At 36.2% G+C, this 15,641-nt stretch overlaps 2 protein-coding genes across 2 annotated transcripts; both read left to right on the plus strand.

Moving 5' to 3' along the window:
• Positions 1 to 1,364: 1,364 nt before the first annotated feature.
• On the plus strand, positions 1,365 to 8,430 carry LOC311095765 (migration and invasion enhancer 1-like). Its single transcript, XM_084134507.1, has 4 exons — positions 1,365 to 1,485; positions 6,755 to 6,852; positions 6,951 to 7,027; positions 7,127 to 8,430. The coding sequence occupies exons 1-4, from the start codon at positions 1,457 to 1,459 to the stop codon at positions 7,208 to 7,210; spliced, it is 288 nt and encodes a 95-aa protein (XP_083990633.1). The 5' UTR covers positions 1,365 to 1,456; the 3' UTR covers positions 7,211 to 8,430.
• A 1,199-nt stretch (positions 8,431 to 9,629) lies between these two features.
• LOC311081097 (migration and invasion enhancer 1-like) lies at positions 9,630 to 13,022 on the plus strand (the record flags this gene model as incomplete). Its single annotated transcript, XM_084111505.1, has 4 exons — positions 9,630 to 9,768; positions 10,244 to 10,330; positions 10,775 to 10,851; positions 12,390 to 13,022. 4 exons carry the CDS (start codon positions 9,630 to 9,632, stop codon positions 12,468 to 12,470), a joined length of 384 nt encoding a protein of 127 aa, XP_083967631.1. The 3' UTR covers positions 12,471 to 13,022.
• Between the last annotated feature and the right edge of the window lie 2,619 nt (positions 13,023 to 15,641).

Raw genomic sequence — 15,641 nt, forward strand, 5'->3', positions numbered from 1 at the left:
TTAAAAGTTAAGAATTTAAGACTTAAATATTAGCATTGTAACTTGCAGCGTAAAACAAAATAATCATTAGGCCTATCATTTATATGATGTTTATTTTGCATGAAAATTGTCAATTGTTATTTGGAGATACAGGGCCGTTATCTGTCTTTTTTATCTAAATTGAAGGGGGAAAGTTGGAAGCTGGAAACCAAATAAAGCTTGAAATATGATGCATCTGTGCCTCTCTCTCTCTCTCTCTCTCTCTCTCTCTCTCTCTCTCTCTCTCTCAAACTTTTCACTTGCCCTGTCAAAACCATTGCGGTGTGGTGTCAGTCGTGATTCCTGTATGACATCATCATAATGAGCCCATAATGGTGTAATGCGGCTTCAAATCATCCTGTCTCGTTTGAAACCCACCTGGCTCTTAATGACAAATGACACAGAAAATCAGCACACTATTCTGTGAAAATGACTTCAGGAGTGAGTCATCAGTTGAAGCGAGCCGTGTTCAATCTTAACAACAATCAGGGCTCAGTTTTAAAAAGGCTTTGGCCTGTTATTTTTTTTTACACAGGTATGGAGCAAATGTTTGAGATCTCATGCTATCATGACTTCGTTTGATGTCTTTGCCATCAAGGGCATTTTGGATGTCCTACATTATTTTGTAGCCTATGTATTATAACTAGGGCCATCGTTTAAATCCACAGCGCCTGGGTAAAAATGTATACAGATGGGCCTTCTGCTTCAGCATGCTACATTTTTAAATGAGCTGTCATGTCAGAATTAACTAATTAATTAGACAAGTAAAAAATAATTATCCTTGTAATTTAACAATTAAATTCAAACAGCCTATTGCCCATAATGTAAGCGTCACTAACAAGATCATGGGAAATTTAGTTTAGGTTTAGTTCACTCATTTAAAGGGTTAGTTCACCCTTTGGCTGAAAGAAGAAAGTCATACACTGGCTTCAGGGTGAGTTAATTATGGGATCATTTTCATTTTTGGGTGAACTAACCCTTTAATCCCACCAGTAAATTATAATAAATAATAAGTAGCTAACTGATTGATCTACAGCATAAAACTGTTACATGATATTAAGTAAAAGGATATTTTGACTTTGTAGATTAGGCTCACTATTAGGGTATAGAGAGACCAGAAATAAAACACACAATTTTATAGAATTTTACCAATCTAAGAAAAATCTTAGTCATTAGGCTAGCCAGAAGAAAAAAAACACAGGCTCACTCACAGAAGATTTTGGGATTAAATGGGTTAATGCCTACTGCCATCGTGTGGCTTTTCAACGACACGTTTCTGATGGCTGTTGCGCTGCGCTTTTGCGATTCTGTCTTCAAAGTGCCTCTTTCAGCTGATAGGGGTCGCTAGAGGTTAAGTTTCATATAAACGCGGTCACAAAGGAGGAAGCACAAGAAGAAGAAGAAACAATAGCAACGTGAAGGACGCAGTGACGCAGATATGGTGGTGCAAATAAAAGTCGAATACTGGTGAGTGTTTTCACATAACGTTATTCGTAAATTATCTGAAATGTTGTGTGATTTACCAGCTTTTTTCCCTCTACTGGGGTAAAATATCTTCATAAATGTGGTAGATTAACCAGCTCATGCAGATTGCCAGCTCTGCTATCTGTGTCATCACAAAACGGTCCATGTTTATATACTGTCTATGTCCATGATCCCCGTCTCCTCTGTGTGTTTATAGTAGAGATGGAGAAATGAAGCCTCTTAAATCGTTGAAGCTTTTCTCTGATTGTTTCGGGAAAAGATTCGAAGCATCAACAGTGCCATCTTGAGGCAGGTCAAGTTTACAGCAGCCATAAGCCGAGCAGCCCGTTTTTTTATCCATCAAGCACAAATAAAAGCCTGACAACGCTAAATATTCAGTTTTCTGATAATATGATTCCCATTTTAAAGACTGGCAATAAACTAAATGTAACAATAATTATAATAATACTAACAAAGTTGTTTGATGCAAGTAAAGGGTGCTCTAATTATTTAATGGTTTTTACATTGTTTATATGGCAGAATATATGAGCATGAGAAAGTATATGAATATATACATATATCTTCACGTGACTGGAAAGAAAGTGAGGCTTAGTTTTTCGTTGATCACGTGTTTCTCTGAAAACAATACGCGCTCCAACGGAGCTTTATGAGAAATTGCGCTGCGAACTCGATACATGCTTTGAACCTTCGGTCGGTGTCATATGTAATGGTGCGTTCAAGTCATCTTGTAAATATCGCATGCACGAGTTGAACGCCACCACAATGTCGTAAGTACGAGTGGGAAGCTCTGGAGTTTCTTTAAGCCCCGATCTTTACGAGTTGGGGGTCGTGCCAGTGTCACATGTCAGAATACCACAATATTTGGTATTTAGCAGTGATATTGTCAGGCTTTTCTATTTACAGCGAAGTAAGCTAATTGCCTGCACAGAATATGATGGCATTATAATATAAAATAACATGTAACGATAAAGTTTGCAGTGGCTTCATAAATTAATTAAAAACATAAAAAAACAAAGGACACCTGATTTTAAAGGCCCACTGAAGTGCATTGGAACATGTAGCTTTGTATGATGCTTTTCCACTGGAACAGGAAGCTAAGGAGGGACATATTGAATGCCCCTCCCCCTTTTAGCCAATAGCGTTTAGTTTACCTCACAGACTGCAAGTCGTACTTGACAACACCATGGAAGGGAATCCGAGCACTGATGATATGTTGGATTCTGAATACATTCTAGCAATATGGCAAGCCGTTTTAGCTTAAATTGTACCCAGCGTTACTCGTCGTAATCGCATTTTTACCCTTAAGAATTCAATTAGAGAGCTCTACAATTCAATTCTTACTAGTAAAAATTACAATTAGAGAGCTCTCTAATTCAATTATTACTAGTAACTATTCCAATTTGAGAGCTCTACAAATGAATTTTTACTAGTCATATGTCTCCATTGACTTCCATTCATTTTTAATTACGGAGCTCTACAATTGAATTGTTACTAGTAAAAAAACAAATAAAAGATATGTATAATTGCAGAGCTCTGTAATTGAATTAAAGAGCTCTGCAATTGGAGTTGTTACTAGTAATAATTGGATTAGAGAGCTCTCTATTTAAATTCTTACTAGTAACAATTCAATTGTAGAGCTCTCTAATTGTAATTTGTACTAGTAACAATTCAATTGTACAGCTCCGTAATTAAAAATGAATGGAAGTCAATGGAGACATATGACTAGTAAAGATTCATTAGAAGAGCTCTCTAATTGTAATTGCTACTAGTAAGAATTGAATTGTAGAGCTCTCTAATTGAATTCTTACTAGTAAAAATGCAATTACGACGAGTAACGCTGGGTACAATTTAAGATAAAACGGCTTGCCATATAGCAATTTCATTCTTAACCAACGTACAGTTGGAAAACGGAATAAAACTTGAGCAACCGAACACACCTCTCCAACCAGTGGCGTAATTTTGTTTTAAAAAGTGGGTGGGACAGGTGTGTGGGGGAGAGGAGGTAGAGCCACAAGAGAACACTGTATCCGCACCACTGATAAGCAGCGGCCATGAGCTCAGCAGCTTGATTTAAAAAACACATTTCATCGCTAGAACGCCTCTTATTTAACCAACGAACTAAATGATTACCCTGCTAGTTAACTGGAGATGTTTTATTTGTTTGTATTAGGTACATCCGTGCCGCAAGAGGTTTCAAAAAGTGGTGAGGACAATATCGACCGTGACAAAAACCCATATAATATTGCTCCGTGACGTGTCAACGCATGGTCGCTTTGGCCAGGTGGTGTTTATAGCTTAGGGGGCAGAACGCTTTAGATTCTAGCGAGCGTTTGATTGGACAGAAGATGTAATGAGAAGCTGAAGTGCGCGGTGATGTCATAAAAATCCGTGATCCATTTTAGCGGATGCGAGGGACTAAGTTTTGAATGCTTATATCTCCTAAATGTGAAAAAAAAATTGTCATTGTTTTGGAACACAGCAGCTTATTCATAACCTTAAGGCTAACATATTCATACTTAACGCTAAAAAATTAACATTTTTATTTCAGGGGGCCTTTAAGAACCTTGCTGTATTTTTGTGTAATTAATTAAAAGTACACTGCCATCTTACTCCAACGAAAGTGACTTGACCGTAACTGCCATCATAAACATGACTTCTGTGGTAGATTTTTTCCTAAACCTAACTATCTGGGGCGTCTCCAATCGACACCCAATTGATCTCACCTGGGCCGTCTACAAATCGACACCCAATACCTTTATCTGGGGCGTCTACAAATCGACGCCCAATACCTTTATCTGGGGGCGTCTACAAATCGACGCCCAATACCTTTATACTCTAGCTCTTGCGTCTTCGGTCGACAACTGGCCGAGTTTCTTACTCTAACTAACTTGCTTCCCTAAACTAGCTCACTTCCTGCGCAGGAATAATCGACAAACAGACTTCAGCAAATGTCCTTCAAATGCTTTAATCACGGCCGGGAGATCTTCCCGAGCAGTTCTCAGGGAATCTCTCCCAAGAAGAAGCAAGGCCGGAGGATCTCAGACAAATTCCATTGAGAATTCCACCAGCTAACACGAATACAACAGTTTTTATAGATTAAGGAGGTATGGCAAAAATGTCATGCTGCATTACATAATTTCCCCACAATTTGATTGCTTTTCATAGCCGAACCCTTCTGTTACCAGGTAAAGCAAACTTTGTTTTAATGATTACTTCATTGTTAATCACAAGGTTCAAATTTAGTCATCTGTCTAGTTTCAATTCCCATATTTATTTTTACACTCACACAACCAAAGTCAAAGGGGTATTAGTCCAGTCATTTAATGAAAAAAGGTTGAACAAATTGCAACAGAAGCAAACTCAACTGATTTTTTTATCCTCAATATGTCCTGAGTAAGGAAAAAAAAAGTCCCGGAGAATCCCATTAGGGGAAAGTTTCGAAAAAGACCCAAATATAGCCTATTCATACGCCTATTCATTCTTTTTCTTACGTGAATAGGGTAAAAATTTTAACCTTTTAACCACCATGAAAATTACTGAGTTGATTACTTACATCAAGACAAACAAAAAACGTATTACAAGTTTTTTGAAATTGTTTGTTAACATGGACAAACGGTGCATAATCTAATTACATATGTGCTAATTTGCATAAATACCACAACAGATCTAAACATTGGGTATCGCCAGGTGAAAATGTCTTGTTGAATCTTGTTGACCCATAACAGTAAAATACTTGATGTTAAGGTCTGAATGTTGTGGTATTTATGCAAATTAGCACATACGTAATTAGATTATGCACCGTTTGTCCATGTTAGCAAACTATTTAAAAAAACTTGCAATACATTTTTTTGCAATACATGTCTTGATGCAAGTAATCAACTCAGTAATTTTCATGGTGATATCTAAATGTTAAAATTTTTACTCTATTCACGTAAGAAAAATAATGTAGCGTATGAATAGGCTATATTTGGGTCTTTTTCGAAACTTTCCCCTAATGGGATTCTTTTGGACTTTTTTAACCTTACTCGGGACATATTGAGGATACAAAATCAGTTGAGTTTGCTTCTGTTGCAATTTGTTCAAGGTTGACCCCCATTTTGGCTTAAAATGACTGGACTAATATGGCAACACAACATACAACATACAAAAACACTGGATAGAATGTTTTAGTACATTGTGTTATCATGTTAGGCCTAAAAAGAGAAGTAAGGTTAGATGTTAGAAACATGGTTAGTTTAATATACATTTGACTATTTTATCTATTAAAAATCCACCACACTTCCCACCTCATAAGTACCGAACTTCACAGGAGGACTTGAACACACCATCACATCACTAGTTTATAGCTAAATGTTATGCACTGCATCATATTTTAACACTGGCTGTTCTCCAAAATGCCTGTCGTGTCTTGTAAACAGTAATATATTGATTGTTTGATAGAGAAGTGGTTTATTGATCGTTTAAGATGTTTCATGTTCTGTGGGATTTCACCAGAGTGACTGCAGTAAATATGCTATAAATCGTTTAGGAAAGAGGTTTTAAGACTACAGATTAATGGACGCCCATCCAGAATCTCAAGCGACTCGGAACAAAAACTATATTTTCTCAGTTACATTTTAGAGTAACTTTAATTATTGATATGGAAAAACATGTATTAATGTGCCACACATTAAAAAATATATATGAAGAGTTCAGATGCAAAAGCCTCTAAGTGCCATCTGAAATTTTCTTCTAGAATGATCATTTTTATAAAGCTTGTATATTTAAGTTAAGTAATTTCACTTGAATGACAATTAATAGGTAATTTGCATTGCCATTTAAGTGAAATTATTGAACTTCAATATATGAGCTTGATAAAAAATGATCATTCTAGAAGAAAATTTCAAAAGGCACTTAGAGGCTTATGCATCTGAACTCTTCATATATATTGGAAAAAATGTGAATATTTGCATTTTTATATGGTTGACAACACAGAGATGTGACGCACAATAACTAAACTATGAGGAAAGTTACGTGCAACTTTCTAGTAAGGTGTATGAGCTCGATTACCATCTCCAGTGAGTGATCACAGTGATAGTTGGTAGTGGTATTCCGACTCAGACTTTTTTTTTTCTCTGTCTAGTCTGTTTGTTGTCAGACAAAATCTCTTACACTAGTTTCCATGCATAGTCAGTTTGCCTGGAACCAAACGTATGTTGAGAAGCATTATTCCAGTCAGATTACGTCTCCTCTTCACTCTGTTGTGTTGCAGTGGTGGATGAGGGTACGAGCCCCGCTATCAGGAGCTCAAGCGGGTCGTCACTGCTGAGTTCACTGATGCGGATGTGAGTGGCTTCGTCGGCCGGCAAGGTATGTTGCAGATTTATGACCATGCATGCAGTGATTTCCATTCATGCAAAAAATGATTTTCAGCAAACCTCATCAGCCCTTTTGTTTCTCTTTTGCAGGAAGCTTTGAGATTGAGATCAATGGACAACTGATTTTCTCAAAGATGGAAACCAGTGGCTTCCCCTATGAGGATGATGTGAGTAAATATCTCGCCACTGGACAGGCTTTTCAACTGTAAAATGTTAATGGTTTTTCCATATGTGTGCTTACATCTCTCCTTTATGTCATCCACAAGATTATGAATGCTATCCAAAGAGCCTACGATGGCCAGCTGGTGGAGAAGATCACCAAGAGCCAGCCTCCTTGTGTCATCCTCTAATGTTTCACCTCTTAACCCTTCCATTTTGGCTCTCAAGACACCTGAATCACTCCTCAAAGAAGTCTAATATGTCAAGATTTTGAACGGTTCGAACGAAAAAGCAAAGTATAAGCATCTAGAGAGAGCGAGATCCTTAAATGTCCCCTTCTCTTCACTCCTCCTGTCTGGTTGCTGGACGTAAATGATTATCGTAACTCTAAAGTGAGAAGTTACGGTATGAGGCCTGCAGTCTGTGCTTCCTTTGAGCAGGAGGAGTGAGACAGGGGGACGGTGAGGAGGAGGCCAATGGAAGGGTTAAAGGGATAGTTCACCCAAAAAATGAAAATTCTGTCATTTACTCACCCTCATGTTGTTCCAAACCTGTCTGAGTTTCTTTCTTCTGTTGAAAACAAAAGAAGATATTTAAAGAATGTTGGTTACCAGACCAAATTGAAATCCATAGTTGTGTTCAGCAGATGAAAGAAACATTTAGAAAAATAAATTGGAAAAATTATGACAAATAATTTGAGTGAACTATCCCTTTAATGTTTTTTTTTGTTTGTTTTTTTTTGTTTTGTTTTTGTTAAAGCCACATTGCCTACTGGTGTCACTATTCATCTGCTTCTTTATTTTTTTTATGTGTAATGATAAACTAATGTACTCAAACAACTGCTGTAAGAAGGAAACGCCTAAAGCTTGGTTGTGTGAGTGCATAAATTGTCATTTTCAAGTGTCCCTTTATGTCCACCAACCTATAATCAGCATGAAGCGATCATAAATAAATGAATTTAATATTGGTGAGTACTTGAAATGTTTGATTAAAATACTGTAGGGTGTATATTAGACCAATTTTTCTTGGTGTCAAAGCTCAGGTGATTGCCTCTTGCAAGCATTTTGTGCAGTAGTTGTTTTATTATTATTATTATCAATGTAGTGTTATAGAATTCATTATCTTTCAATCAATCCAAGTAGCTGTTTAAGGGCATTTATATGACCTGCAGATGTTTGACACAACATGGTAATATAGTAATATTGTTAATTTAAACAAACTGCAATAGGAAATTACATTCAGGAGTTGGTAGTTTTTCTGTCTTTGATTAAGGTGGGTAGATCAAATCTAATTTAATGTAATGCTGTGGGGTGGGAGTTTCTGTTGTGGTTGAGAGGACTGTGATGTTTAGCTGCTTGTTTTTTTTGTTTTGTTTTTTACATTAAATAAAACACGTGGATTGTTAAATTTTTGTGAATTCTGGTTTGAAGTTATTTAAAGGGGGGGTGAAATGCTCATTTTCACTCAATCTCCTGTTAATCTTGAGTACCTATAGAGTAGTATTGCATCCTTCATATCTCCAAAAAGTCTTTAGTTTTATTATATTTATAAAAGAAAGATAGGCTGTACCGAGTCTTTCCGGAAAAAACCGAGCGGCTGGAGGCGGGCCGTGTGGGCGGAGCTAAAGCTGTGGTAACGCGCCGAGCTAACAACACACAGAGACATTTGAAGCAGTTTTACTCACCGCCCGGTTCCAACGCACGACCGCGAACCTTTATCATTGTGACTGCTCGATCCTTAAGCATTAGACGATCTGCAAATCCGTCGATCTGGGCTTTGTTTATAAAACAAGCATCTTCGAAATGCAGGGAACAAACAAAAACACTTGCACAACTCCGTTGATGCTCTGTAAAAATAAACTCCATCCACTGGTCCCTTAATGCTGTTTTTTTTTTTTTTTTGTAATCTGTGCAGGGTTGTCTTGCCCTGGCAACCAAAAACACACTTTGATGACATTTCGCTCTCTTGCTCTGGTCAGTGAATGTCTCTGCTCTGGTCTACGTGCGCGCGCGCTCTTCCGTGAGAAGTGCCCTTTAGGCCCCATATAAGGAAATTCCGCCACATCTGACGTCACACATGCCCATACTCGAAAAAAACTTTCCGAAACTTGTGACAAACCGGAAGGAGTATTTTTGGAACCAAAATACTCCTTCAAACGTACAACTTAATTTTTGTAACTTTGTCCATGTTTAGCATGGGAATCCAACTCTTTAACAGTGTAAAAAACTCAGTATGCATGAAATAGCATTTCACCCCCCCCTTTAAAAAAAATATGATGATAAAGTTATATATTGTTGTATATCAAAACTAGTGCTGCAAATCGATTAATTGCATTTCACATAAGTGTATTTATAAAATGTGTGTATATTATAAATGTGTATATATATATATATATATATCTGTATAAAATGTGTACACAGACACACACATATAATATACATTATATACATAATATTTATATACACATCTATAAACACAAACTTTTATGTTAGATGCGATTAATCGATTTGACAGTACTAATCAAAATGCATATTAAATCTAAATGTAAACCACCAGAACGCTGGCTTAAACTAGTTTCACAGTCTGTAAACCCGGTTAGTATGGTTTACGATGTTTTCGTTGCTGTTTTTTAAGGAATATATAAGGAATGCACCAGTTCACGTTTTGAAAGGTGATGAGCAGTTTGGAAACTGTAGGCGTGTCAAACAGGTGAAGGTGAGCAAGGTGTGGCAGTGTGTCCAGAGGGGAGGTGTGCGTGTGCAGTGTTGTTTTCGGTCTCCTCGAACAACCTGGTAGCCGTCATTAACCTCCACAGGTCAGAATCTAAAGACAAGAATCATGGTGCAGAAGATAAAAGTCGAATACTGGTAAGCTCATTTACACTCTGGATGTATACATGTCTTTAAAGTACTAAATATGATTTTAAATCCTAAATATAATTTGTATTTACATTAAACAATGCTTAAAATGAATTTACATCATGGACAATGAGTCATTGAGTTGTTCACTCAAGAACCACTCGGACCGTTAAATAATCGTTTTGTGGACCGGTTAAAGGGAGAAAGGGAGGGAGGGTTGCACGTTGATTGACACCGCTGGTGTGGAAAAACCGGTTTAAGTGATCGTGTGTGGTAACTGAAGCCGGTTACACTGGCAGAAATGACTATTTTGAACGAAATAAAGAATACTAATAACTGTTCTGTACCCCACCAGCGGTGGATGAGGCTACGCGCCTCGCTTCCTGGAGCTGAAGCGAGACATCAACGCGAAGTTTCCTGATGCGGATGTGTCTGGCTTCGTGGGCAGGAGAGGTCGAGTACACTGTGTCCTTCTGATATCCTACTCATAATTTCCACTAGTCCGTGTGTTTTACAAACTTGTTTTCAACTCCAATTCTCTTTTAAGCTAAATACGTTTAGCTTACTTAAAGGGATAGTTCACCCAAAAATGAAAATTCTATCATTTTCTCACCCTCAAGTTGTTCCAAACCTGCATGAATTTCTTTCTTCTGCGTAGCACAAAATAATATATTTGAAAGAATATGGGTAACAAAACAGAGGATCGGACCCCACTGACTTCCATAGTCATTTTTTCCCCCATATGGAGGTCAATGGGGTCCATCAACTGTTTGGTTACCCATATTCTTCTAAATATTCTTCTTTAAAAATTAAATTCCCCATTAATAATTGACAGTAACAGTGTCACCTGTCTGTGGCCAGTATATTAACATACGCTCTCTTTCCTTTTCCCTGTAGGAAGTTTTGAGATCGAGATCAATGAACATCTGGTCTTCTCAAAGTTAGAAACGGGTGGTTTCCCTTATGTTGAGGATGTAAGCATCAGCAAATATTACTTTCTTTGTTTGTAATGTGTGTAATAGTTTGTAAAGCACAGTGCATCCAAAAAAGTGAGGAAAAAAAAATATTTTAGTGTAAGTGCCTTGGCTTTTTTTTTTTTTTTCTCTCTCTCATTTTTATGATTGAGACCCAACTAAAGAGCACATTCTGGGATCATTTTTATGAGGACATGTTTAATCCTTTGACTTGATGTGTGCTATTGAGTTAAATGACATTTATATGATGAGTAAATTTTTGGGGGCTGCAATTTCAGTGTGCGTACATCAGGGGCGTAATTTGTGGGGGGGTTGGGGGGGAGACAACCCCCCCAATATTTAAATCTATGCATTACAACCCCCCCAATATTTATACCATGATCACATGATGCGTACATAACACAAACGCATAAAACACGTTAAATTATCGACATATCATAATAGAATAAAAAATAATCTATTTTTTTTAAAAATAAAGTGATGGATCAGTGGCTGATTTCCTATGTATTTACATCAGTAACCTATACCTACGGCCAGAAGGCAGGGGGATCAAATATTTATAGAGTGGGTGGTCTGGGTCGTTTAAGATTTTTTGTGCCTTTCGTAACGTGAATGTAAAGACAATATCTGATAAATTAGGGGTAGGGATACCGATCATTTTACTTGCTAAATAAGTTATCTTTAAGAATGTGTTCTTGTTGGTAACTGCTAGCATATGAAAAAAACAAATGGCACCATAAATAAGGACTGGCTCAATAATACTGCGATACAAAAGAAGAAGACGAGGCTGAACAGACAAGTGTCTAAGTTTACAAATAGCTGTCAGTCTTGGTTGACAGCACTTGTAATCCCCTAGAGTTGAAATTTTGATCCAAAGTAATGCAGAGATAATTGAAATACTCCACCCTTTCAACTATCTCTCCGTTAATGGTAATGCTAGAAGCATGAATCTGTGTTTTTGGGTTCCAGTTCCTTAGTCTTTGAAATATTGAGGTGCAGAAAGTTATCCTCACACCACGTACTAAAATGTGCTATAGAACGTTGATAGTCCAAAAAAGAGTCATTGTCCTTAAGCAGAGCAAAAATGGCTGTATCATCTGCATATTTAAAGTAATGAGTATGACTTAAAAAACATAGGATCATCCTTTTACATTTTTATAATGTAAGTTTGTTTCTTTAAGAAACTTTATGAAATAACACAAACTGAATTATGAGAATGTATAGTCACCAACAATGTGAAACAAATCAATAGATTGCAGCTCTGCGCACGCATGGCCATTCACTCAACTAACGCCATGAGGCTGATGGTGAACATTGGTGACTGCTTATCCTGCACTATCCTCTCCAAATGATCCATTTAAATAAAGTTTTGTCCAGAAATGTGTAGTTCAGCACAATTTTATATTTGTTTTACAAATAACATAAATCATAAATATAAATCAAAAGATTTTAAGACATTTAAGTTAGTCTACATATTTAAGTGTTGTGCTTTTTTTTTTTTTTAATCCTCCTAATTTTCCTTTGTCCAATTCCTGCAGATAATGAAGGCCATTGTTAAGGCTAAGGATGGCAAGCCTGAGAAGATCTCCAGAAGCCGTAAAGAGTGCATCATCCTCTAATGCTCATTACCGTCTCGGCAGAGATGAGCTCCCATCCTCTGTCCGGTCCACATGAGCATCTTATTGGTCCATTGCAGAAAATGGTTTATTCGTTTTGAAAATCTTCACTTCACTGTCTCCTATATGGCTCTAGTTTTTTGGACGTAAATGATTGCTGTAGCTTAAAGTTCAAAAGTTATGGTATGAGGCTTCAGTCCAGAAAACTATAAACCGAAGTTGAGTAATAAAGAGGATAGTGAAGAGAAGAGTTACCCAACTTTTTTCTTTCTTTTTTTTGACAGCCAGAATAATGTTGTAGGTAGAGACTAGACATGCATGATATCTCATGAATAAAAATATTACTTACATTGGAGTAGAATATCAAAGATAATGTTATTAGAATGAATTATAGTGAAATGGGGTAGAGGGCAGTTAGTAAGATTGCTTGATTATTTGGGGGGGAAATGTCCCACTGAAACTGATGAATGAACACTGTAAAACTCATATTTTGTTTCTTTATTGCATAGGCTTTTTTGCTTTACTTATTAAAAAATAAAGAAATAAAAAACTTTATCATTGGATAAACAGTAAATTAAGTTTAGTTTATGAGAATCAAAAAAATATTTTTTACAGTGTAGCTCAAAGGTAATTGGCTCATCATTTTAGATTTATTAAATGATTTCTGTGGTCCATGTAATGTATAAATAAATAAATAGTTTCTGAAAATATTGGTAGATTGTTTTTGGTTTGTCACATTGGATATATCTAAAATATAACTCTTGTTAAACCACTTTGCTTTAGGCTAGTAAATTTCATAAACGTTATATAATCGTATTGCATTTGAATTAGGGCAACAGTAAATTCTTTTATTGAAATCCTTCAGGTTGTAAACATTTTTCACCAGCAGTAGAGGGCGTTTTTCATTGCTGTTCAGTATATTTGCTATCATATTTCTGTTCATGCATTAACAAAAAGGAGGCAAAACTGTTTAAATGGAGCCATTTATAATGAAGATTTCTTATACTTATGAATGTGTATATATATATATATATATATATATATATATATATATATATTCATTCGTATACAAATATATATATATATATATGAATATATATGTTATATATATATATATATATATATATATATATATATATATATATATTATTATTATTATGTTTATATATTTTTTATATTTATTTATATATATATATATATATATATATATATATATATATATATATATATATATATATATATATATATATATATATATATATTTTTTTTTTTTTTTTTTTTTTTTTTTTTTTTTACTAGCAATCATTTGCAGTGAAGCATCTCACAAGATTCAGTTGTGTAGTGTACTATGAAATATTGTGAATTAAACAAAACAAAAAAATAAGTAAGGTGATTAAGTTCAGAGTCAATATAACACATCTCAGCTTTTTGTAAGAAAAAACACACACAAGGCCCTGACACCAACATTCATTATATCAAAGTGTCAAATGTAATGGTGCTTACATGCTTATTAAGGCAAAGATAATGTGAGGAAAATTCAGAGAGGGGAGTTTCCAACACTGCACTGTAATTTTCAAAATGAAAATTCTGTCAACGCCCTTAAAGCAGCCGGTGATAGTTTGTGTGTGTGTGGTTATCACAGAACAGTCAATCTTTATCATAAAACACCAGAGACACTGCAGAAGAGACACACCTACACATACACACATGTGCTGTTCAATATAATATGTGCAGTATGGCATGAACGCTGGGGAATAATATCATACAAACACTTTAGTCTAACGCACATTGGTGTTATCGTGAAGAGCAGAGAAAGCTCTCAAGAGAAAGAATACTGAATAGCAGTGAAAACTAATACCTCTGACAATGAAAATTCAATTAGTGAATTACTTTAATAATATCCATGTTATGCATACATTTCTCATTCAAAAGGCAAATGTTGAGCCTGTTGATGTATAACAGTTTTGATTTTTGGCAAGATTTTACTGTATGGTAAAACATTTGTTGGTTAAGTTGCATTTGTGTTGTCAGTATATTTTTGAAAATAACTATGAATTGAACCAAAATATTTAAAAAGACGAATCTCAGTGCATTTCAACTGAATCATTGCTAGAGCAAATATTTACTATCCTACTAAACAGCTTTGTTCAGTAACTGGCGAATAGAAAGCGTCAGCTTTTGTTTTAGTGTCTAAAATTAAACTACAAGTCACAAAAACCTGCTTTAGCATTCACACACACACACACACTCTATGAAGAGTCTCTCCAGACTGGCTCAGTAATCATGCAACAGGGCGTTCGGCTTCAGTTACTGTTGTTCACAGGTCATGTGATGCTCTTCTCTGGAGATGCTTTTATTCCATCCCTTAATAGGTTTCATAACTGCAGGACTGAGCATTAATTACTCACGTACTCCTGAAAGGTCTCTAGCCACATGAATGCTTACATCATTTATGTGTTGTCAGTGGACTGTAATCGTTACCTGAGGTCCCCAGTGAAAAGGCGCATGAAAGCACCTGTCATAAAGGTGTGTATTCCTCCCCATGGACTTTTAAGGATTTTTTTAACATAATAATTGCAGGGACAGACCTGTCCAATCCTGCTCATGAAGAGCCAGCTTTCTGCAGAGTTCTGCTCCAACCTGCCTGGAAGTTTCTAGCAATCTTGAAGACCTTAATTAGCTGGTTGAGATGTGTTTAATTAGGGTTAGAGTTAAACTCTGCAAGAAGGTGGCTCTTTCCAGGAGCAGGATCTGTGTATTGGATCGACCTGCCTTGCTCGAGGCCACAGTGGGAATGATCCAAGAAGATGTCAGAAGTGCTCTGTTTTCTCAGTCTATGTCACTTGGGATTGAAACCTCAAACTCTCTAATGGCAGCCCAAGACCCTTGACCACTGGGCTACCGCCATCTCCATGTTTCAGGTAATGTTGTGTCACAGTCAGTCACATTAGTTATTGTTTTGCTTTAAATATTGGAAATGAATTGTAGTTGTTTGCATTGTATATAAATTGAATGTTTGTGTCTGAAAGCTCATGTAAATGTGAGTGCAGTGGTAAAGGGTCTTGGGTGTGTGGATGTTGAGTCAATCTCATTTCTCATTTTTTTAGCATATCAGTTGGGTTATTACTACTTTCAAGAAATCATTTTCCCAGCTGTGTTCACCTCAGGCCCAGT

This window comes from Abramis brama, assembly GCF_963993115.1.
Source record: "Abramis brama genome assembly, chromosome: 1".
NCBI classification, from domain to species: domain Eukaryota; kingdom Metazoa; phylum Chordata; class Actinopteri; order Cypriniformes; family Leuciscidae; genus Abramis; species Abramis brama.